Below are 24455 nucleotides of genomic sequence, written 5' to 3' on the forward strand. Positions count from 1 at the left end.
TAAAACCACAAAATTATTATTTAAAAATAAAATTGACTTTGGGCCACTGATCTCACACTGATAATACACAGAGAGGGATGCCCCGCATCACACCCAAGAGAGTCCAGCCTGGCCCAAAGTGGTTCTGGGTATAAAAACTGGCGTCAAAGTGGGCACATAGCCATTTTTCATGATTTGAATAAGTAACAGGTATTTTCAAAGGGTTAAATGAGTTTGGGCCACTGATCTCACACTGATAATACACAGAGAGGGATGCCCGGCATCACATCCAAGAGACTCCAGCCTGGCCCAAAGTGGTTCTGGGTATAAAAACTGGCATCAAAGTGGGCAGATTGGCATTTTTTCCTAATTTGAATAAGTAACAGCTGTTTTCAAAGGGTTAAATGAGTTTGGGCCACGGATCTCACATTGATATTGCACAGAGAGGGATGCCCCGCATCAGATACAAGAGAGTCCAGCCTGGCCCAAAGTGGTTTTTGGTATAAAAACTGGCATCAAAGTGGGCAGATTGGCATTTTTTCCTAATTTGAATAAGTAACAGCTGTTTTCAAAGGGTTAAATGAGTTTGGGCCACGGATCTCACATTGATATTACACAGAGAGGGATGCCCCGCATCATACCCAAGAGAGTCCAGCCTGGCCCAAAGTGGTTCTGGGTATAAAAACTGGCATCAAAGTGGGCACATAGCCATATTTCATGATTTGAATAAGTAACAGCTATTTTCAAAGGGTTCAGTGAGTTTGGGCCACTGATCTCACACTACGTACACACAGATAGGCATGCCCCGCATTACATCCAAGAGAGTCCAGCCTGGCCCAAAGTGGTTCTGGGTATAAAAACTGGCATCAAAGTTGGCAGATTGGCATTTTTCCCAATTTGAATAAGTAACAGGTATTTTCAAAGGGTTAAATGAGTTTGGGCCACTGATCTCACACTGATAATACACAGAGAGGGATGCCCCGCATCACATCCAACAGAGTCCAGCCTGGCCCAAAGTGGTTCTGGGTATAAAAACTGGCATCAAAGTGGGCACAGAGCCATTTTTCATTATTTGAATAAGTAACAGCTATTTTCAAAGGGTTAAATGAGTTTGGGCCACTGATCTTACACTGATAATACACAGAGAGGGATGCCCCGCATCACATCCAAGAGAGTCCAGCCTGGCCCAAAGTGGTTCTGGGTATAAAAACTGGCATCAAAGTGGGCACATAGGCATTTTTCATGATTTGAATAAGTAACAGCTGTTTTCAAAGGGTTAAATGAGTTTGGGCCACTGATCTCACACTGATAATACACAGAGAGGGATGCCCCGCATCACATCCAAGAGAGTCCAGCCTGGCCCAAAGTGGTTCTGGGTATAAAAACTGGCATCAAAGTGGGCACATAGGCATTTTTCATGATTTGAATAAGTAACAGCTGTTTTCAAAGGGTTAAATGAGTTTGGGCCACTGATCTTACACTACGTACACACAGAGAGGCATGCCCCGCATCACATCCAAGAGAGTCCAGCCTGGCCCAAAGTGGTTCTGGGTATAAAAACTGGCATCAAAGTGGGCAGATGGGCATTTTTGTCCTATTTTGAATAAGTAACAGGTGTTTTCAAAGGGTTAAATGAGTTTGGGCCACTGATCTCACACTGATAATACACAGAGAGGGATGCCCCACATCACATCCAAGAGAGTCTAGCCTGGCCCAAAGTGGTTCTGGGTATAAAAACTGGCATCAAAGTGGGCAGATGGGCATTTTTGTCCTATTTTGAATAAGTAACAGGTGTTTTCAAAGGGTTAAATGAGTTTGGGCCACTGATCTCACACTGATAATACACAGATAGGCATGCCCCGCATCACATCCAACAGAGTCCAGCCTGGCCCAAACTGGTTCTGGGTATAAAAACTGGCATCAAAGTTGGCAGATTTGAATTTTTTCCTGATTTGAATAAGTAACAGCTATTTTCAAAGGGTTAAATGAGTTTGGGCCACTGATCTCACACTGATAATACACAGAGAGGGATGCCCCGCATCACACTGATAATACACAGAGAGGGATGCCCTGTGGGTCCTTACCAGACTTTGGAGCAAATGCCAAACTTTACTGAAACGGTAATGAGGATTAAGGTAAAACACACCTTTATCCATGGTGTTTTTGGTGCAATAGGGAGCTATCAGCAGTTTAGATTAACCTAACTGGCTGACAGTTCCCCTGTAATAATGGTCATTATTTGCCCTTATTTTTACTTTGTTTAAACATAGCCTAAAGGGGTATTCCTGGAAAAATTGAAAAAAAAAGAACGAAAATTAACCCTTAACTAAAGAACTTATATATTCCTTGTTGGCTTTACTCGGAGATTGCTGGTCCAGTCACATGATGCAACCTTTCTTACAGTGATGTCCTACTTCCTTTCATCTTCTTGGGTATGGTGACGTCAGCACTTGGGGGCAAAGCCATCTCTCGTACCCAGAACGGCCTTCCTACACGTGCGCAGTGCGATCATTAGTATTGCAGCATGCATCTGCTAATCCCACTGGGTACAGGGACATCAATGCTCCCGTAATCAGGTTCTGCTGGCTACAAGGGCAGTCTTACTGGCTACAAAGGGGTCCTATATGGCTACAAGGGGACCCTGACATTGCAGGCAACACATAGGACAAATATATTTCAATGGCCCTGTTCACACATCTGTACAAGTGTTCAGGTCCACGTCCCGCGCTACAAAAAAATAAAGGATAGATTATAGTGCGGACTTGCATTTGCGGCACGAATCATTGTCTTCTACATAGTGCTCCGTAAACTGCGTAGCACTGTTACTGCACATTCATAGTGCGGTCCACCATTACAGGTCCGTATTCACTGGCTGAACTATGGATGTGTGAATGAGGCCTAACATAGCCTAAAGCAGACCTGTCAGCAGAAAACATTGCTGCAGGTATTGTTATTATAGAAATGTATTCAGGGTTAGCCGAGAAATGTTTAATAAGACGAGATGGGACAGCGAATTCTGGGATCCTGTTATGCTGACAAATGCCTCCTGAGTACTTTAGCCCTGTTTGCTTAAAGGGATAGTGCGGCGCTAAACATTTATTCACAAAATACCCAGAACCACTTTGGGCCAGGCTGGACTCTCTTGGGTATGATGCGGGGCATCCCTCTCTGTGTATTATCAGTGTGAGATCAGTGGCCCAAACTCATTTAACCCTTTGAAAACAGCTGTTACTTATTCAAATCATGAAAAATGGCTATGTGCCCACTTTGATGCCAGTTTTTATACCCAGAACCACTTTGGGCCAGGCTGGACTCTCTTGGGTATGATGCGGGGCATCCCTCTCTGTGTAATATCAGTGTGAGATCAGTGGCCCAAACTCATTTAACCCTTTGAAAACAGCTGTTACTTATTCAAATCATGAAAAATGGCTATGTGCCCACTTTGATGCCAGTTTTTATACCCAGAACCACTTTGGGCCAGGCTGGACTCTCTTGGATGTGATGTGGGGCATCCCTCTCTGTGTATTATCAGTGTGAGATCAGTGGCCCAAACTCATTTAACCCTTTGAAAAACACCTGTTACTTATTCAAAATAGGACAAAAATGCCCATCTGCCCACTTTGATGCCAGTTTTTATACCCAGAACCACTTTGGGCCAGGCTGTACTCTCTTGGATGTGATGCGGGGCATGCCTATCTGTGTGTACGTAGTGTGAGATCAGTGGCCCAAACTCATTTAACCCTTTGAAAATAGCTGTTACTTATTCAAATCATGAAAAATGGCTATTTGCCCACTTTGATGCCAGTTTTTATACCCAGAACCACTTTGGGCCAGGCTGGACTCTCTTGGTTGTGATGCGGGGCATCCCTCTCTGTGTAATATCAGTGTGAGATCAGTGGCCCAAACTCATTTAACCCTTTGAAAACAGCTGTTACTTATTCAAATTAGGAAAAAATGCCAATCTGCCCACTTTGATGCCAGTTTTTATACCCAGAACCACTTTGGGCCAGGCTGGACTCTCTTGGGTATGATGCGGGGCATCCCTCTCTGTGTAATATCAATGTGAGATCAGTGGCCCAAACTCATTTAACCCTTTGAAAATAGCTGTTACTTATTCAAATCATGAAAAATGGCTATTTGCCCACTTTGATGCCAGTTTTTATACCCAGAACCACTTTGGGCCAGGCTGGACTCTCTTGGATGTGATGCGGGGCATCCCTCTCTGTGTAATATCAATGTGAGATCAGTGGCCCAAACTCATTTAACCCTTTGAAAATAGCTGTTACTTATTCAAATCATGAAAAATGGCTATGTGCCCACTTTGATGCCAGTTTTTATACCCAGAACCACTTTGGGCCAGGCTGGACTCTCTTGGATGTGATGCGGGGCATGCCTATCTGTGTGTACATAGTGTGAGATCAGTGGCCCAAACTCATTTAACCCTTTGAAAATAGCTGTTACTTATTCAAATCATGAAAAATGGCTCTGTGCCCACTTTGATGCCAGTTTTTATACCCAGAACCACTTTGGGCCAGGCTGGACTCTCTTGGGTATGATGCGGGGCATCCCTCTCTGTGTATTATCAGTGTGAGATCAGTGGCCCAAACTCATTTAACCCTTTGAAAACAGCTGTTACTTATTCAAATTAGGAAAAAATGCCAATCTGCCCACTTTGATGCCAGTTTTTATACCCAGAACCACTTTGGGCCAGGCTGGACTCTCTTAGATGTGATGCGGGGCATCCCTCTCTGTGTAATATCAATGTGAGATCAGTGGCCCAAACTCATTTAACCCTTTGAAAATAGCTGTTACTTATTCAAATCATGAAAAATGGCTATGTGCCCACTTTGATGCCAGTTTTTATACCCAGAACCACTTTGGGCCAGGCTGCACTCTGTTGGATGTGATGTGGGGCATCCCTCTCTGTGTAATATCAGTGTGAGATCAGTGGCCCAAACTCATTTAACCCTTTGAAAATACCTGTTACTTATTCAAATTGGGAAAAATGCCAATCTGCCAACTTTGATGCCAGTTTTTATACCCAGAACCACTTTGGGCCAGGCTGGACTCTCTTGGGTATGATGCGGGGGATCCCTCTCTGTGTATTATCAGTGTGAGATCCGTGGCCCAAACTCATTTAACCCTTTGAAAACAGCTGTTACTTATTCAAATTAGGAAAAAATGCCAATCTGCCCACTTTGATGCCAGTTTTTATACCCAGAACCACTTTGGGCCAGGCTGGACTCTCTTGGATGTAATGCGGGGCATGCCTATCTGTGTGAACGTAGTGTGAGATCAGTGGCCCAAACTCATTTAACCCTTTGAAAACAGCTGTTACTTATTCAAATTAGGAAAAAATGCCAATCTGCTCACTTTGATGCCAGTTTTTATACCCAGAACCACTTTGGGCCAGGCTGGACTCTCTTGGGTATGATGCGGGGGATCCCTCTCTGTGTATTATCAGTGTGAGATCCGTGGCCCAAACTCATTTAACCCTTTGAAAACAGCTGTTACTTATTCAAATTAGGAAAAAATGCCAATCTGCCCACTTTGATGCCAGTTTTTATACCCAGAACCACTTTGGGCCAGGCTGGACTCTCTTGGATGTAATGCGGGGCATGCCTATCTGTGTGTACGTAGTGTGAGATCAGTGGCCCAAACTCATTTAGCCCTTTGAAAATAGCTGTTACTTATTCAAATCATGAAAAATGGCTCTGTGCCCACTTTGATGCCAGTTTTTATACCCAGAACCACTTTGGGCCAGGCTGCACTCTCTTGGTTGTGATGCGGGGCATCCCTCTCTGTGTAATATCAGTGTGAGATCAGTGGCCCAAACTCATTTAACCCTTTGAAAACAGCTGTTACTTATTCAAATTAGGAAAAAATGCCAATCTGCCCACTTTGATGCCAGTTTTTATACCCAGAACCACTTTGGGCCAGGCTGGACTCTCTTGGATGTAATGCAGGGCATGCCTATCTGTGTGAACGTAGTGTGAGATCAGTGGCCCAAACTCACTGAACACCCTTTGAAAATAGCTGTTACTTATTCAAATCATGAAATATGGCTATGTGCCCACTTTGATGCCAGTTTTTATACCCAGAACCACTTTGGGCCAGGCTGGACTCTCTTGGGTATGATGCCGGGCATCCCTCTCTGTGCAATATCAATGTGAGATCCGTGGCCCAAACTCATTTAACCCTTTGAAAACAGCTGTTACTTATTCAAATTAGGAAAAAATGCCAATCTGCCCACTTTGATGCCAGTTTTTATACCCAGAACCACTTTGGGCCAGGCTGGACTCTCTTGGGTATGATGCGGGGGATCCCTCTCTGTGTATTATCAGTGTGAGATCCGTGGCCCAAACTCATTTAACCCTTTGAAAACAGCTGTTACTTATTCAAATTAGGAAAAAATGCCAATCTGCCCACTTTGATGCCAGTTTTTATACCCAGAACCACTTTGGGCCAGGCTGGACTCTCTTGGATGTGATGCGGGGGATCCCTCTCTGTGTATTATCAGTGTGAGATCAGTGGCCCAAACTCATTTAACCCTTTGAAAATACCTGTTACTTATTCAAATCATGAAAAATGGCTATGTGCCCACTTTGATGCCAGTTTTTATACCCAGAACCACTTTGGGCCAGGCTGGACTCTCTTGGGTGTGATGCGGGGCATCCCTCTCTGTGTATTATCAGTGTGAGATCAGTGGCCCAAAGTCAATTTTATTTTTAAATAATAATTTTGTGGTTTTACTTTCATGCCCATTTTTATGCCAACCGTGGGGTCTTTTTTGCCATTTTTATCACCAGTCCTCTCAGGGCCCCTCACTTACGGTAGGGTATGAATATTATTCATTTTCTGTAAGAATAATAGCTAAAACAGGAAAAAGAAAAATCCTCTGAATAAGAAACTGCCGAATAAGAAACCAACTTCAGCCCCGAATAAGAAACTGGCCGAATAAGAAACCAACTTCAGCCTCGTGTATAGTCCATGGATTACTGCAGAGGCCTACTATATGAAGCTGGAGGATCCCTTCAAGGCCATGCCTCGGCTGATTCAGTCTTGTTAGACCACAGTGTAATACTAAAGCTAATGTAACTCTATGGGATCACGGGTGTGAGGAAAACATTGAACAGCTTCAGGTCCCGTTCACACTTCAGGGAAATCTGTCCCGATTTCTTACCAAGATTTCACGACCCATAGGGTTGCATTGAGCAGTGACACCTTTCAGGATGATAGGTGAGGATAGGTGTGGCCCCATAGAAGTCTATGGGAGCTCAGAAAATCCCAAAGTGGATCAGGAAAACACTCCTGATGGTTTCCTAAAGGTAAAAACTGATTACTGTCAGGAAATCCTGATGGTTTCCTGGAGGCCTCCTGATCGGGATTTCCTGACAGTAAAAACTGACATGGACATGTAAAGGGGGCCTCAGTGTCCAATCTCTTGATGTTGTTGCAAAACTACAACTCCCATCATGCCTAGGCAGCCAAAGCTTTAGCACCAGCCAGAGAAGCTCCCAGCATGTATTATACAGGAATCTATAGGCGCCAACAGGGGCGAGAACTGTTACTTTGGGGTCTAGGCTTTATACTGTACATTGGAGTTTACTGGATGAAACGGTGCACTCCTACTAGCTACTAGCACACAGTTATATATATATAAAAAATGTATACTATCCACAATTTCAGATACTACAGGAACCATTGATTTCAGTGGCCCCCATGCACACATTTGTGGTTTTTTTTTTCTAGGATCCAAGTCATTATTTGGAGTATAGCAAAGCTGCGGCCCCTCCAGCTGTTGCAAACTACAGTTCCCATCATACCTGGAGAGCTTCAAGCTGAAAGTTCAGGATGACCAGGCACGATGGGAATTGTTGTTTTGCAACAGCTGGAGGGCCACAGGTTCTACATCCCTGCATTATATGCTTCTAGTTTGCAACACGGATTTGCCAGCTCAGCATTCGTAAGCCTTGCAAATACAGATGCAGTGCTACTACTATAAAAATAAATGGCAGAGACACATACAGAGGAAAAGTGTTCCGACCCCAACAGATCAAATCTGACTTATCTAAATGTTTAAAGGGACCAGTCAGCATGATTGTGCTGATATGGTTCCCAGCAGCACAGTGTGGATCTGCTGTGCAGCTTGCGGAGCATACCAGCAGTGGCTGCAGCAGTGCATGGCGCCAGGCCAGGAGAGGGGCGGCAACTAGTCATCTGGGCGGTGAGCCCCCCGTGACTAGTCATGGCTCTCTGCCTGTCAGCGTGCAGTGCAAGGATGATTGACAGGTAGAGAAGCCACTAATGGGTCTCTGCCTGTCAGTCACCCCCGCACTGACAGAAAGCCATGTCTAGTCACAGGGGGCTACCCGCCCAGATGACTAATTGATGACTAGGCCTCACGCAGCATTATAAGGCTATGTTCGCACAGTGTAAAAAATACGGAAAACTATGGCCGTAGTTGTCAACTCAAAAACGTTCGTAGTGTTCACACACAGAGTGCACTACGGCCGTTGTTCACTGCAGCTGTAAAGAATGAACTTGTCAATTTTCTACAGCTGCAGTTCGGCAAACAGTGTCCGTAGTTAACCCTCTGTGACACAATGTATGGCTGTGCTGCAGGCTGCCAGGTCTATGGCTAATTGTTGTAGGCACACCCAAAGGTGCCTGAAATCCAGTTCCAGCCGCAGAAACTTGTAAAACAGCCGTTTAACACCGCAGATAACAGCCGTGTCAAACAACTGCAGCTATTTTACATAGTGCACGGGTGGGTTCACACATAACGTATCTGCATGTATTATAGTATGCAATCTTATTGAAGTGATTAAAGAGGACCTGTCACCCCCTGTGCCGGGGCAGAGCCTGGCCGACCCCCCCGGTGGAGACCCTTTTACTTACCCTGTGCACAAAGTCCCGCTCCTGGACCCGCTCCCGTTGCCGAGATATTGCCGTCGGAGTCCCAGCGTGAGCTCATCAGAGATGAGTCTGACACTCGTAGAGAATAAATGGAGCCGTCATTCTCTATGAGCGTTGGACTCATCTCTGATGAGCATGCACTGGGCTTCCAACGGTGACGGTGCACGGGGTATGTATAAGGGTCTCCACCGGGGGGTCGGCCGGGCTCTGCCCCAGCACGGGGGGTGACAGGTTCCCTTTAAAGTGTTCACTGCTCACTATATAATTTCCATTACAGTGACACCAATACCAAATCAGAGTTTTATGGTTAATGGTTAGGATCTGTTCTCTCCAGTCGCAGCTATTGCAGCCAGGCCAGGTGTATATTACAGCTGGCACAGAAGCTATATCCACTCCATACTATTTCCGCACCATATTGCAGTGGGTTGAGCCTGACGTCATGCTGGCATTGGTTTCCTTTTTATTGCATTTCTCATGTAGCCTGCGTTACTCCTCTCCCCATAGAGGAGGAGATGAGCAGCTGTCAGTCACTTCATTGCCGAATTGTCTCCTCCTGGTGTGCCCGGTGATATCCGGGTGGTGTACAGAATTGAGTGTATGTGCATCAGTGTGGAAGATGTGTCTCCCTGCCTGGTTACTTCCCCAGTTCAGGCCTTGTTTCTAGGTTGATACATACAAGAGGGAGAACACAGCTCAGCTGGCACAGATATAGCAGACATGATGCTTCCACCAAGCATGGAGGACATGAGTCACTGTATGGAAGCAGCTTCTAGCAGAGTTGGATGAATATCTCACTATCTCCTCCCATAGTTCCTACTTACACGCTGCTTCCATCACCTTGTCCTTTAGGATCTCTTTATAGTGTACCGAATACTGTTCCTTCTTCAGGTCCCTTGGGATCACTGTCCAGTCTATAACGGTAGCAATAATGATATGAGAAGACATCATAGAAAATGGTAGAGTTCAGAAGGATCATTTCCACATCTCTGTGGCCGATCCCAGAGGCTACAGAACTGGGGAAACACTACTGCCAGTGTCTGTAATACTGCTGTAACATCTACACTACGGCAGGTTATAGGAAAGGATTACATTTGGATGCATCCCACCACATGAGGGTCCTCATAGGGAAGATTATTGAGAGCACTTTGTCTTTATGCAGCCTGGTGCTGTGGCCGTCACATATAGCCCAGGGCTAGACTGTGAAAGTGTGCTGCAGCCTGGGTTTATGTTTAAAAAAAAATGGATGGATGAATGAATATTGCGCACATATTTTGGCCTATAAATCCAATCCAAAGGAGAAAAAAAGAATGCAACCCCAGCCTTAAACTGCTGCTGAAATACGTTACTAATGGATAATACACGCATTTTCTTCTCTTTTGTAGGAATGCCTGCATGTGAAGACATCACTTAACCCCCTCCGTGCAACAAGAGCGTACTCCACCGAGTCATCCGGGTATGGTGGTTTCTGGTTTATACACGTATTGCATAGTTGTACAGGCGCTAAGTGGGGTCCATGGTATATGCAGCACTTCTTTAACCTCAGTAGGCTTCATCACATGGACAGGCTCTTATTGCCTTGTATAGTGGGCCCAGTGACCTGCTGATGAAAGAGCGATGGTTCTTACATGTTTCCAACCTCTCATTCATCAGCCAAACATCTCTATTTGCAGTCAGTGATAGAAGTAGGAAGGGCTGCAGGAACGATTCAGCCATCCTATGTGTGTCCCTACCTGCACAATAGCTGAGACGTGTTATGAGCTGGTTAACTGAGCGGTGATCTAGTTGATAGACAGACTACAGCCCAATGACAGCAGCCAATATGGAATGTGGATCTCTGGCGCCCCCATAAATCAGCAGAATGGAATTCCCAGGAGCATCTTTTCCTGTGTCTGGCCTATGATGTACCTATGATGTGTTGAAGGTGATACTATTAATAATAAATGATCTACATGTCACCTATGGAATTGTTGGATTTTTATTGTGTGAATAAATTTCCCCTCTGGCTGATTTTACACTTTTTGCACTTAGTTTATTGGATATGTTCTTTTTTTGCTGCATGCAGGTTTTATTTGCCCTGTATATCTCAGGAATCACATTATCCAGTATTATCCGGCGCTGTGCAGGTCTGAAGCCGCTGTGCCCTTGAAAGTCTCTTACCTTCTGTGTAACATGAACCCTGTGCACATAGATGTCTCCATTACAGCGCTGAGCACTCAGCTTACTGTGCTGAGAAGTATATAGGCCATCCGCAGTGTATACAGATTATACCCCTAGCACTAGCTTTAGATGCTATATGTAGCTTTAGTCTCCATCTCTTCTCACTATGGATGTGGGATAACAAAACAAGCGGAGATGGGAATAGCCCTTTAAACCTGGCACATTTTTTGAGGGGAAAAAATAAAAGGACTCTGCAGTTTTAGAACTAGACGGCACTCCATAAATGTCCCTAGAATAGAAGCATTGTGCAAATATGTACACCTGCTCTGGAGCGAGTATAGATTTTTGCCTGGTTAACGCCTTGCTGCACCCGCCAATCTCCCCCGCCCTTCAGGGAAACGGGGGTTACAGCGTCCATACACCAGGGGCATATCCCCCCTAAATAAATCTCCCCCTAAAGTGTATGTATTCAGATGGTGGTCACCTACATGGCCATAGAAGTGGATGCTAGGCAGTCTGAGCTGACACATCCTGAAAAAAAATGGCAAGGAAGCTGCAAGAAAAGCAAATACAGACTTTTAAAACACATTCTGTACTTTCTGTATGCCGCTGCTATATGGAATAACGTGTGTCTTTTTTTTTTCTTTTTTTTTAAATCTTTTTAATTTCAGGCCCTCGGCTGGGAAGATCGTGGGCGCAGGGCTCCTTTTTGCAGGTGGGGGTGTCGGTGGTACCGTACTCTATGCCAACTGGGATCCAAAGTTCCGTGAAAATGTGGAGAAATCTGTTCCTTATTCTGATAAACTCTTTGAGCTAGCCCTAGGACCTGCACCATATAACCTACCAGCACCAAAGATACCAGTAAGTTAGCATGTGTCCCCATGCCTCTGGCTTCACTGCAGTAGAGTACCGACCACGGGCTTGTAGCCGTACTTTGTGTTTATATGCAAGGGTGGATTAACACACATCAGACCTGTTACAAAATACATACAACCCCTGGCAAAAAGTATGGAATCACCAGTCTTGGATGAGCACTCATTCAGACATTTCATGCTGTAAAACAAACTCAGATCAAAAACATGATACAATATTAAGGTCATTCCAAAGTGCAACTTGTTGGCTTTCAGGAACACTCAGAGAAATGAAGAGAAACCATTGTGGAAGTTAGTGAATGATACTTTTATTGACCAAGCACAGGGAAATAAATATGGAATCACTTAATTCTGAGGAAAAAAGTGTGGAATCACTCAAAATGGAGGTAGAAAAAAAGGACACACCCAGTCTATTTTCTTTCCCTTGCCATTTGTCTTGAAAACCGAAAAAGTACAACTAAACAGATGAAGCACAAATGGGAGGAAGCTGGAGTCAATGAATGTGACCGAACCGTAAGAAATCGCCTAAAGGAGATGGGTTTTTTATACAGGAAAGCTAAACGAAAACCAGCATTGACACCTAAACATAAAAAAACAAGACTCCAATGGGCTAAGGAGAGGCAATCATGGACTGTGGATGACTGGATGAAAGTTGTCTTCAGTGATGAGTCAAGAATCTGCATTGGACAAGGTGATGATGCTGGAACTTTTGTTTGGTGCCGTTCCAGTGAGATTTATGAAGAGGCCTGCCTGAAGAAAACAACCAAATTTACACAGTCCTTGATGATATGGGGCTGCATGTCAGGCAAAGGCACTGGGGAGGTGACTGTGGTTAATTCTTCCATCAATGCACAAGTTTACATTGACATTTTGGACAGTTTTCTCATCCCTTCAATTGAACAGATGTTTGGAGATGATGAAATAATTTTCCAAGATGACAATGCATCGTGCCATAGGGCAAAAACAGTGAAGGCATTCCTTGAAGAAAGACACATTCAGTCGATGTCATGGCCTGCAAATAGTCCAGATGTCAACCCAATTGAAAACCTGTGGTGGAGATTGAAAAAAATGGTCCACAAGAAGGCTCCAACCTGCAAAGCTGATCTGGCAACTGCTATCAAAGAGAGTTGGCACCAAATTGATGCAGAATACTGTTTGTCACTTATCAAGTCCATGCCTCAAAGACTGAAAGCTGTTATAAAAGCCAAAGGTGGTGCAACTAAATACTAGTGATGTATTTTGAATGGTCTTTTGTCTATGTGTTTTTCATGATTCCACACTTTTTTCCTCAGAATTAAGTGATTCCATATTTATTTCCCTGTGCTTGGTCAATAAAAGTGTCATTCACTAACTTCCACAATGTTTTCTCTTCATTTCTTTGAGTGTTCCTGAAAGCCAACAAGTTGCACTTTGGAATGACCTTAATATTGTATCATGTTTTTGATCTGAGTTTGTTTTACAGCATGAAATGTCTGAGTGCTCATCCAAGACTGGTGATTCCATACTTTTTGCCAGGGTTTGTATAAATTGGATTAATTTGGCAGCAAGACCTGCCATGGGCCCATCTGTAACATTAAGTGCAGCCACATAGACACTGTAACGCACAAGCCAGTTAAAAGCAACAGAAAGGTAACCAGTAGCACTCACCAGTCTTCAGGCAGTATGTATCTTTATTCAGGGTGACATCAAACAGATTGGTGTGGGACAGGGGGAGACAGATCCAGCAGATGCCGTGCCCTCAGGCTACAGCCGTTTCGCGGGTAAACTTCCCGCTTTCTCATAGACACTGTGCTGCTAATGCAGTGGTACAAGTCTCCCTTTTGCTTATGAACCCCACCAATCACACATCAATTGCCTTTTTTAGCTGAGATATATAATGTATATGTTCAATGGAACAAGTCATGTATGACTGTGATTATGGTCTCAGGTGAAGGCTTCCTCCAGTCCGCTAAAGATTTCTTCAGTGTCTGACGTGATGAGAGAATCCAAGCAACCTAAGAAACAAGGTATTGAGGCGCCACCAGTACCTGCTGAACATGTGGAAGGTAAGTTTGGTGCGCATGAGAAGGATTAAAGGGGTTTTCTATCTTGGACAAGCCTGTAACCCTGACAATGGAACGCTCTGTGCAGGATGAGCCCCACTTGTTTATAGCAAGACCTTGACTGGCCCATGCAGTGTGGAGCTCTTTTATTTCATTGTGCATTAGAAACCCTTTTTTCTTGTTCTACTTTATGAAGGGTTGTATTTTTTCCTTTGCAGCTCCATCCCATGTAGCTCAGATCCTTTCTGCCACCGGTGATGCAGTGTCCGTCCCAGCAGCCGTGGTGCATGAAGAAGTGGTTCCCACGATATCCGAGACAGCAGAGCAAAAGACCAAACATCCAGGTAAATGCACAACATGTAGATGCCTCCAGGTTCAAGGAGAGATCAAAATCTGAAACGTCCACTTTGTGGCATTGAAATGCTGCAGCTGTCGTTCCATCTTGGCTATCATCCGGAGTTAAACGGGTTGACCAGGTTCGGGAAACATGGCTGTTTTCGTCCACAAAAGTTGCCATACCTGTGCACAGGCTCAGAGTGGTATTGCAGCTTAGACCTATTCATTACTGCTGATATAAACTGCAATTTCAGACTTGCCTCATAGACAGGTGAAAGGCATATACAGTGTGATTAATCTCCTCAGCTACAGGTTGTATTATAGTGGTGGCTTGTAAGATGGGACTGATGAGAAGAGCGGGCCCCTAGCTCAGTTTCTTCTCTCCCTTTCATAGAAGCTGAACACTGCAAGGAGTGCGAGCATGAGGAATCTCACCACCTGAAGGAACGCCCTGCCGAGGAGGTGGCCGCACGTCTCCAACAGCAGGACAAAGCAGAGAAAGAAAAGATTGAAGGTAATTAGTTATACGGTTGTTTTTTACAATTAGTTATACAATTAGTTATACGGTTGTTTTTTTTTGGGCCGGGCCTACACTGCAACTATTGTCATAATGAGCAGACAGCAGCCATCCTGTTTATTTCAATGGGACCTTTACATGCACTTTTGAACCTATATGCTTTTGTTCACTGCCCTTTATCCTGTTTTCTGATATATAGATGAGATTTACCAACATTGTTGTACTCCCTATTATTCTGCTACTACTTAGCTCCTCCATAGATCGTGGTCCATAGACGTTTCCTATAGAACTAGCCTTTTAGTAAGCTGTACAGCACTGCCTTATGTATACCCTACACTAGATGCATAGTAATGCTTTTCATTGTATCTGTAATGTATGTATGAGTTATATTGGCTGAGTACAGTATATTGCTATAAGTCACCACCTTCTTTTTCCAGCTATAGCCGCTCAGTTAGAGGAAGCACTGGGCAGTACCGCCCGCGTCACACTCCAGGCCATCACCTCTCAGGAGTCTGCTGTACAGGCCGTCAACTTTCATGCCCAGAAGCTGCGGGAAGCCATGGATGACTCCCAGGTGAGTGGATACCCAGCTCTTTCCCTTATCAAAGCTTACTGGAACTCTCTAAATAGATGATAAAGTTTATGGCTGTATGGGTTTCTAGTCCTGTTCCCTACTGGTGATAACACTCATCCTTTACCTCTTAGGTCCCTGCTGAGCAGAAGTCCTTGCAGTGGCGGGATTTGGAGGATGCCTTGAAGGTGCGCAGCAAAGCTGTGGATGAGGCAGCTGATGCTCTACTCAAAGCAAAGTTCGTATCCGCCTGTTCTGTATAAACCTATTGCTTCCTGCCACTGCTGCTGCTTTATCTTGAAGTACAGTAGTATATTGTAGTCATATGTATACCAGTGTTCACATGCCAATGATTTTGTTACCCTCTGTTCTATGGAAATGGGATAAGAGGTTGAGGGAAGAAAACCCGCTTTAACCTTTTAAAGGGTTATCCAGCAAAAATCTTTTTTCTTTCAAATCAACTGGTTTCAATAAGTTATATAGATTTGTAATTTACTTCTACTTAAAAATGTCAAGCCGTCCAGTACTTATCTGCCGTATGTCCTGCAGGGAAATGTTGTTTTCTTTCCAGTGTGACACAGTGCTCTCTGCTGCCACCTCTGTCCATGTCAGGAACTGTCCAGAGTAATAGCAAATCCACATAGAAAACCTCCTCTTCTCTGGACAGAGGTGGCAGCAGGGAACTGTTTTATGTTTCTGAAATTCAAATTAGCAGTGACTAAGAAAGTAGGCCCCAGTGAGGATTTTAAAAGTGTTCCAGTACTTATCAGCAGCTGTGTGTCCAGCAGGAAGTGGTGTATTCTTTCAGGTCTGACAGAGTTCTCTCTTCTGCCACCTCTGTCCATGTCAGGAACTGTCCAGAGCAGTAGCAAATCCCCATAGAAAACCTTTCTTGCTCTTTACAGTTCCTGACATGGACAGAGGTGGCAGCAGAGAGAACTCTGTCAGACCTGAAAGAATACACCACTTTCTGCAGGACCTACAGCAGCTGATAAGTATGGGAAGACTTGAGATTTGTAAATAGAAGTAAATTACACATCTATATAACTTTCTGACACCAGTTGATTTGAAAGAAAATTTTTTTTGCTGGATAACACCTTACATATAAAAAACCCCAACACACTATAGGTATCTGTTAGGATGATGTACTTAAAACAACGTATATATAAAGTCTAATTAATATCTTTCACAAGACAAGCAGAGCGCCCCCTGCTGCACATCAGTGACTTTCTGTACTTGGTTTTAGAGAGGAGCTGGAGCGGATGCGGAGTGTTATTGATGACACCAAGAAAACGTCTGTCAATGGCGCCAAACCTCATATCATGTCAGCTGAGGAAAATCTGCATCGCATGATTGTGGACCTGGATAACGTTGTGAAAAAGGTAAACCATAGTATATAACATTACAGGTGTACTCCAGAGGAGAGATATTCTCTACCCATGACCTTACATTTGTGATTAACAACTGTATTATAAGTACTGACAAGTGTATCCCTGTGCTCTGTTATTGCAGGTACAATCCGCTCAGTCCGAAGCCAAGATCGTGGCTCAGTACCATGAACTGGTGGCCGTCGCCCGAGAGGAGTTCCAGAAGGAGCTTGATAGTATTACACCAGAAGTGCAGCCGGGCTGGAAGGGGTTAAGTAAGTGTCTGCAGCTTTCCTGCATACTGTGGCCGGCTGAGACTACTCCCCATACTATTCATGGGGTTGTATGTGTCATAGTAGCTGTTGCCTCTAGATTAGTGCTGAAACCTGCAATTCTGCGATAGAATTTTATATCTATTGTGCCATGTGTTAAGCCAATTATTTGTCAGACGTTGGCATCATAGAGATGTGTGGCATGGAATAAAAGCCCTTGTACATATACCGCCAATACTCATAACCTGTATCATGATCCTGTATCAGTAATTGTGAGCCCCAGTGGCAGTCGCCATAGTTTTTTTTCCTCTAAGGAAGGGCTGTCTGATCTGGAAAATTTCCACCTAAATGTTACCGTACATCTTATTGTGGGTGTCCCTTCCCAGTCTGACATTGGCCAATCTATACTGACCGTGTCTCCCATGTACAGCACCTTATGACCTTGGACAGGACAAGGCTGGTATACTAGGTACCCAGGCATCCTCCATGTGCTACTGTGTAGTCTCTGCCCTTTGCTTGGACCATGAGCCTCATACTGTCTGGGTCCGCGATGAAGTAAACACTGACTTTGTTCCTCTCCGTGTCAGTCATGTCTGAATTCCTGTGATGCCTCCTGTCAGACCTGATCATGCTGGAAACATCTAGTGCTGACATGGTGCTACACCGCATGTGATGGCTTTATTTATAGGCTGAGGGCAGTAGTTTGCTACTGGTCTGTAACACTACAGTCTGGGATGGTCCACTGGTAACCTAATGTCTATGGGGGTTGCAGAAGAATTCCCTGTTGGGAGGGACATTGATCAAATTGGTGCTTTTACCTTTCTTGTACAAAACACTTTGCCAGAATATCATGTATAATCAGCCAAACCAATCACGGGCTCCTTCCCGTCTAAGAAAGTGATAGGGTATCGCTAGGATAATAAGGTTGCTGCAGCGCTGGTGTATTGCTGCACCCTGTTCTGTGGTGGCCCCAGAGGAAACTGCAGCCCAGCCCTATTCCAATAGGAGGGTCTGCACAGTGGAAATGCTAAAGAGGCTGTAGTGTAGTGCAAGGGGGGGAGAGGGTCCTCTACCAATCATAAAGTGATGGCATATCCTAGCAGAGGTGGGAACACCCTTTTAATGGAAGAGTCAAGGATGGCTGGGGCTGTGCTCTGGGTCCAGCTTTGACTGTGAATATCTGAATCATGAAAGATGCCATTGATTTAGTCTATTCCTTTGCTCAGGCGGCCATACTTCTCATTATATAACCAACTCTACATCACTCGCTTAGTTTAAGCCTCCTGTAATGTGAGGTGGTAGTGGATAAAGCGTTATATATGCAGCCATGTACTGGATAAGTAGAATAGTCTCCAGTGTAGGGAACAGAGGCGGTCATACCCCAGGGCAGTGGAAATAAACCATTGCATCCACTTCAGGTACACTGTAGATAAGTATATACAAGACAGATCTCTAATGCTGTGACTTGTATATGAGATATAATCTCCTGGAAACTGGGCCTCATGTCTCATCTGCATCCAGCGGCCTGAATACAAGGGAGATGTGACATGAGTGCACTTCCTTATTCCGCCACCTAGGGTCACAGTCATAATGCAATATGGTGAAAGCAAAAAGAGTTGTCATGTGACTGAGATTGCAGAACATAATGTGCTGTAGACTTAGCTGTTTTTTGCCCGTATTCCTCCTATGTGTGTTACTAGGTTGCAACCGCATGTTGTGCTGCATTGCATTAGTTAGTGCATGTCTCTGTTGCATTTGCTTCTGTACAGCTTCTCGCCATTGCAGCTGCTAATAGATGGCGGTATACAAGACGCAGTCTGCGGAGGAAGAGGTAGTGTGGCCCAGGACTGTTTGACCTCCATAATAGTAATTTCTCATAGTCTGTTCGGTATGCCATTAATCCACTGTGTGGTAGTAACATGACTGAGACACAATGTCTGTATCTCACATTTGCAATGGGGAAACAAAGATGTCACTGAGACCCAGGGCATTGTGCAGCCATAGCCCTGGCCTGTCTGTTCTAGTAAATGCTGGAACAGGGATGGGGAATCTTCGGCCCTTCAGCTGTTGCAAAACTACATTTCCCATCATACCTGGACAGCTAAAGCTTTGGCTGTCCAGGCATGATGGGAATTGTAGCTTTACAACAGCTTGAGGGCCGAAGGTTCCCCATCTGTTACAGACAGATCAGGTGTGGCCACAGATCCTCTTCTCATTTACTATATGTAGTGTACTGTGTGTAGTGTCCGTGTATGTTACATTTGTTCCTGTTATCCTTTCTAGGGGTTTTGTATACTGTTCTCATTATGTCAGTCTGTTCCTGTTATTACTCATGTACTTCATTTGTCTCTAAATCCCTACTCTCATAGACATAGTTCATACATACATACATACATACATACATTAATAATAATAATATTATTATTTGTGGAATAAGTACTGTGCAACTTATTTCCATGGCAGATTTTCATTTATTTATTTTTTTTACAATGGTACCAAAAATTTGTACCATTGTTTGGAAATTTTCCATAGAATGTGATCAGGGTTGTGGGAACTCCATTCGCATCCATGGGATGTATACTACACCCCACTCTTGCATGTGTGAACGGACTAGATTTTTTTTTTGGCACCATTAACATTTCATGAAATCTCCCATGTTCTGTGAACCTTACATCTGTGCTCTTACTCCAGTAGAGGTAACAGACTGACATAATGACTCTCTACTATAGCGCCCTTTTCTGCTCAGCCTCCAGCATAGCGCCCTGTGCCCCACATCCCTGTATGGAGAAGTTCCATCCTGGATCCTGATCCTGGGCTGCAATATATTGTGGGGATCTGTGCCAGCGCTCTATCTACAGTATGTAGGGAATGAGTGGTGCCTATGCTGGAGTGCCCTCCGCCAGGGGTTGAGGGTAGTGGCATTCCTGCATGTAGAGTCTTGTAAGTTGCTTTACGGACTGGCATTAACCTCTCTAAACCTTCCTTTTTCTGTTTCAGAGATTTCCGATTTAGGTGAGTTCTGCTCCTGTCTCCCTTCTAACTCTGACACCTTCCTGTACTCTCTGCCCGTGTAACCTCTACTCTGCATGTCACATCATGTTGTCTGTCCACATCACGTGTGCCTCTTCCCCCCCCCCCCCCCGTCTTCAGGTTGTGTGCGTTATTGCAACTTGGATCCATTTATTTTAATGGCTTAGAGCAGCAATACCACACACAAACTGTGAACAAGAGTGGTACTGTTTCTGGAAGAAAGCTTTTAATGTTTTAATTGTACTTCTGTATAACCTCTTAGGTCACACACTCCAGATCTGTAGCTGATTTTAAATACATTAATCCGTTCTGGTGCAGAAACACTGCATGTTTCCTACAGCAGTTCCTCCATAAATCCACATGTGTAAACTTACCCTTAAAGGCAGTTTTCCACCATTGCAGACATTTTCTTTATGAAAAAATAAAGCAACTCTGCAGTTTATCTTGATTATAAATGTCTTATTATTTTGTGTGCCTACGGTTTCTTTGCAGATTTTTATCTCCATGGTAACAGACTACAAACAAACCCCTGAGTAGTCTGATCCTACAGTCATAGCCTCTTCCATCTGCCCCCTGTTCCTTAACATCCTAACAAATGTATATGGCAGGGATTGTGACTGCAGGCTCCAAGCACACAGCTTGTTTGTAGTGGAGGTTTGCACATGAGCTGTATACACAATATGGTTGGACATTTTTAGTCAAGACTTAACCGCAAAGTTACCTTGCTCTCTTGTCCTCAGCGCAGTCCTGAGACAGTAGTGCTTTGGTCATATATTGTAATTCTTATCAGAATATATAGGGGATCACACCTTCCCTTTAATAAGTTTCTCTTTTACTTCTTATACGACTCAACTTTTCTTCTTTTTTTTTTCACCTGGTATTCATTTATTCTTCCTATAGAATATCACTTCATCATATATATTCATGGAGAAAGGAGTACTGCTGTAAATACATAGAAGAGGAGTCAAACTCCATCCCAAGGGGGTGATAAATAGCAATCACTATATGTCTTGTACTGAGTCTGAGCTGGTTAGTGTACAACAGGAGTGCACAGGAAACCAATTTTAAAAAGTGTATGGAGGCAAAGGGTCTGCAAAGTTACCAAAGAAGCTGAGCAGGAACTGATGTAGTGTCCTGAGCTCAGCTGTTACCCAGTGCTCTATTGGTGGAGAAATCCAACCCTACTACTGTCTGTATCTGTAATAACTGGCCTTGTCCTGTGCAGCCGGCAAGCTGAGCACCGAAGACCTGAACTCTCTGATCGCCCATGCCCACCGCCGCATCGACCAATTACACAAGCAGCTGGCGGACTATCGGGTGCGGGAGCAGCAGCACATCCAGGCTGCTCTAGAGAGACAGAAACTGGAGGATAACAAAGCTCTGGAGACGGCTGTGTCCAAGGCGCTGGAGCATTACCGGGCCGAGATCCAGCTGGAGCAGGACAAGAAGGTACACATTGTATTAGAGCCTTACAAGAGTATAGGTGAAAAAAAAACTAGTAGTGCTTTAATACACGGGCAGAAAGGGGGCACAATCTAAGGTTTATTTGTGGGAGATTAGAAGGAACAGGAGAAAATATTACTTTACTGGAGTAGTAGTAGATACTTGGAACAAACTTTCAGTAGAAGTGGTTGGTAAATCTACAATAAGTGAATGTAAACCTGCCTGGGATACACACATATCTTTCCTAAGATGAAATACATGGAGCAGGTGGTAGCTGCCTTTTTTATATTGCTTCTTATACCTGATGCATTGCAGGTGGAGGAAGTGCGGGAGGTGATGGAGGCGGAGATGAGGACCCAGCTGCGTAGACAGGCCGCTGCACACACCGACCACCTGAGGGATGTCCTCAGTGTCCAGGAGCAGGAGCTGAAGGCCGAGCACCAGCAGGTGAGCTCGGTGCCTGGCACTTGTGCGTAATCGGACGGCTATAGTAAGACAAGACTGACATTGTGCTTTTTATCCACAGGCCCTCTCTGAGAAACTGTCAGAACAAGAAATGCAGTTTAGACGTCTCTCACAGGAGCAGCTGGATGGCTTCACGCTGGATATTAACACTGCCTATGCCAGGCTGAAGGGCATTGAGGAGGCTGTTGAAGGTGAGAGTCGTAGATGGTCCAGTCCAGGAGGTCATAGAGTAATCCTATAAATTACACAGCTGCAGCCTCCTTCATTAAGTGGTGGGTGAAGGTTTGAGCCGTAGTGTCTCTTGAATACCCATAGTCCTTAGTCAAACCACAAATGTACAGACACCATTAAATTTTTAGATCACAATTCTGGGCTGGCTAATTTTTTTTTGTATGTGTTCTGGTGCAGGACATGCTATTGCTGAAGAGGAGGCCAGAAAAGCCCATCACTTGTGGCTTTCTATTGAAGCTTTAAAATTCACCTTGAGATCTGCGTCAGGTGAACACCCCACCGAACCCCTGGAGAGCGCCGTCCAGGGAATAAGAGCAAGCTGCTCCAACAACGAATTCACAGAAGCGCTGACCACCGCTCTGCCCCAAGAGTCCCTGCAGCGTGGCGTCTACAGCGAGGAGGCACTGAGGGCCCGATTTTATACCGTCCGTAATCTCGCCCGCCGGGTGGCACTGATTGATGAAACCAGAAACAGTCTCTACCAATACCTACTCTCCTATATACAGTCCATTCTAATGTTTGAGCCTAAGCAGCTGCGACCCCCCGGCGAGCTGTCCTCTGAGGACCTGGACACCTTTAAACTGCTTTCTTATGCCTCCTATTGCATCGAACATGGAGACCTGGAGCTAGCGGCAAAATTTGTTAACCAGTTAAGAGGAGAGTCTAGACGGGTGGCTCAGGACTGGATAACCGAGGCCCGACTTACCCTAGAAACAAAGCAAGTCATAGACATCCTATCTGCCTATGCCAGTGCTGTAGGTTTGGGTACAACACAAGTACAGTAACTTAAAGGGAAATTTAAAGTAATGCCCCAAGTGTTTTGCAGAATTGGTTCCCACCCAGTGGTCACACACCAGATAAACCTAATTTAAGTTCTGTTTGGCGTTATGTAAACTATACAGATTACACTAGAGATTTGTTGCACTCTCCGAAACAGCACTTTCCCTTATCATGTCTGAAGACTCCGGGAATGTCACGTCCTCTACCCTGTATTACGTTTTTAAGTATTCAGGTTTTACTGATCCAACCAAAATAATTCTAATAATTTACTGTTTATGCCTCCTGAAACATCTGAATAAATCAGAAATAAGATTCAGTGCAGTCTATGTTCTTTGTGTTGGACTTAAATCTTTAGTATCTGCTACCAGCGACGCATCATAAGCCACATATCTTACACCAAAGTGCACAAGTGGAGAGCACCCACAGAAATCTTCCCTAGATCCAGAGAACCCAGCTTGTCCTTGTAGTATTACAGATTGACCATTGACTTCAATGGGCATTATATGCGAAGTATCTCTTACAGAAGGAAAAGAAAACATTCTCTAGTGCCAATAATTTAGAGCGTAACCCCCTTTAAGTGCCTTAAAACATGACTGGGGATTATTAGCCAGTCTAGAATCTCCTGTAGACTGCTGTTTTGCTCCTCATCATTACTGAGCAGAATGCTGGCTATGATTTGTCTCCTTGCTGAGACTGCTAAACTGATGTAGGTATTATGCATACATTTTAGCTGTGGTGGTGCTGCAGATAAACTAAACACTTGCCAGATATTCCTACAAAGTAGAACACATTATTGGTCAACTTCAGCCATTTAAAGTTCTTATATAGTTTTGCCCTTCTAGAAAATATAGTATGTGATCCCTAGATGATAGTTATACAGGATTTCGATGTCCCCACTTACATGAAGCAAACATAAGTATGTACATGGAAAATAAGTGATAGACTAGACACTGGATAATGCAGTGCAACTCAAATATTTATTGGTAAACAATTTGTGTTCTATATATACACAGTGAAAAATAAGCAAAAGGCATCCATATATGAAGCATACGGAAAGCATGATTTTAAAGGTACTGTAGGTGTGCGTCCAAGATAAGGGAAACTATCACACCCTGCCTTAGGGCCCTATTCCACCAACAGATCTGACGACAGATTATCTGCCAAAGATTTGAAGCCAAACCCAGGAACAGACTATAGAAAGAGAACAGGTCATAATGGAAAGACTGGATTTCTCCTCTTTTCAAATCCACTCCTGGGTTTGGCTTCAAATCTTTGGCAGATAATCTGTTGTCAGATCTGTTGGTGGAATAGGGCCTTTACTCTAAGGAGCCGCTAGGATCGAGCGTCCTCAGTGCCAAGCGGAAGACTTTCCCTATTGCTAGAAAGGAGAGACAGTCTGGTAAAGGTTGTGTCGTCACTCCTGTGTGTCAGGAAATGTTCAAAGATAAAGCTTGGTTTGTATTGTAACAATCAA

The 24455-nt window shown here is 44.3% G+C and overlaps 1 protein-coding gene across 2 annotated transcripts in view; it reads left to right on the top strand.

Moving 5' to 3' along the window:
• Positions 1 to 23297, top strand: part of IMMT (inner membrane mitochondrial protein) — a 24521-nt gene extending 1224 nt beyond the window's left edge. The window contains exons 2-15 of one of the 2 annotated variants that reach the window (XM_069977239.1): positions 10281 to 10351; positions 11727 to 11916; positions 13855 to 13972; positions 14188 to 14313; positions 14700 to 14819; positions 15260 to 15396; positions 15528 to 15631; positions 16640 to 16775; positions 16906 to 17035; positions 20030 to 20044; positions 21288 to 21511; positions 21821 to 21952; positions 22032 to 22161; positions 22379 to 23297. In XM_069977239.1, the coding sequence (XP_069833340.1) occupies positions 10281 to 10351; positions 11727 to 11916; positions 13855 to 13972; positions 14188 to 14313; positions 14700 to 14819; positions 15260 to 15396; positions 15528 to 15631; positions 16640 to 16775; positions 16906 to 17035; positions 20030 to 20044; positions 21288 to 21511; positions 21821 to 21952; positions 22032 to 22161; positions 22379 to 22986 (2241 nt within the window). In that variant the 3' untranslated portion in view covers positions 22987 to 23297. The remainder of the gene's footprint in view (positions 1 to 10280; positions 10352 to 11726; positions 11917 to 13854; positions 13973 to 14187; positions 14314 to 14699; positions 14820 to 15259; positions 15397 to 15527; positions 15632 to 16639; positions 16776 to 16905; positions 17036 to 20029; positions 20045 to 21287; positions 21512 to 21820; positions 21953 to 22031; positions 22162 to 22378) is intronic. The other variant, XM_069977241.1, reaches the window with a different exon arrangement.
• The last annotated feature ends 1158 nt before the right edge of the window (positions 23298 to 24455 follow it).

Source organism: Dendropsophus ebraccatus, chromosome 7, assembly GCF_027789765.1.
Source record: "Dendropsophus ebraccatus isolate aDenEbr1 chromosome 7, aDenEbr1.pat, whole genome shotgun sequence".
NCBI lineage: Eukaryota > Metazoa > Chordata > Amphibia > Anura > Hylidae > Dendropsophus > Dendropsophus ebraccatus.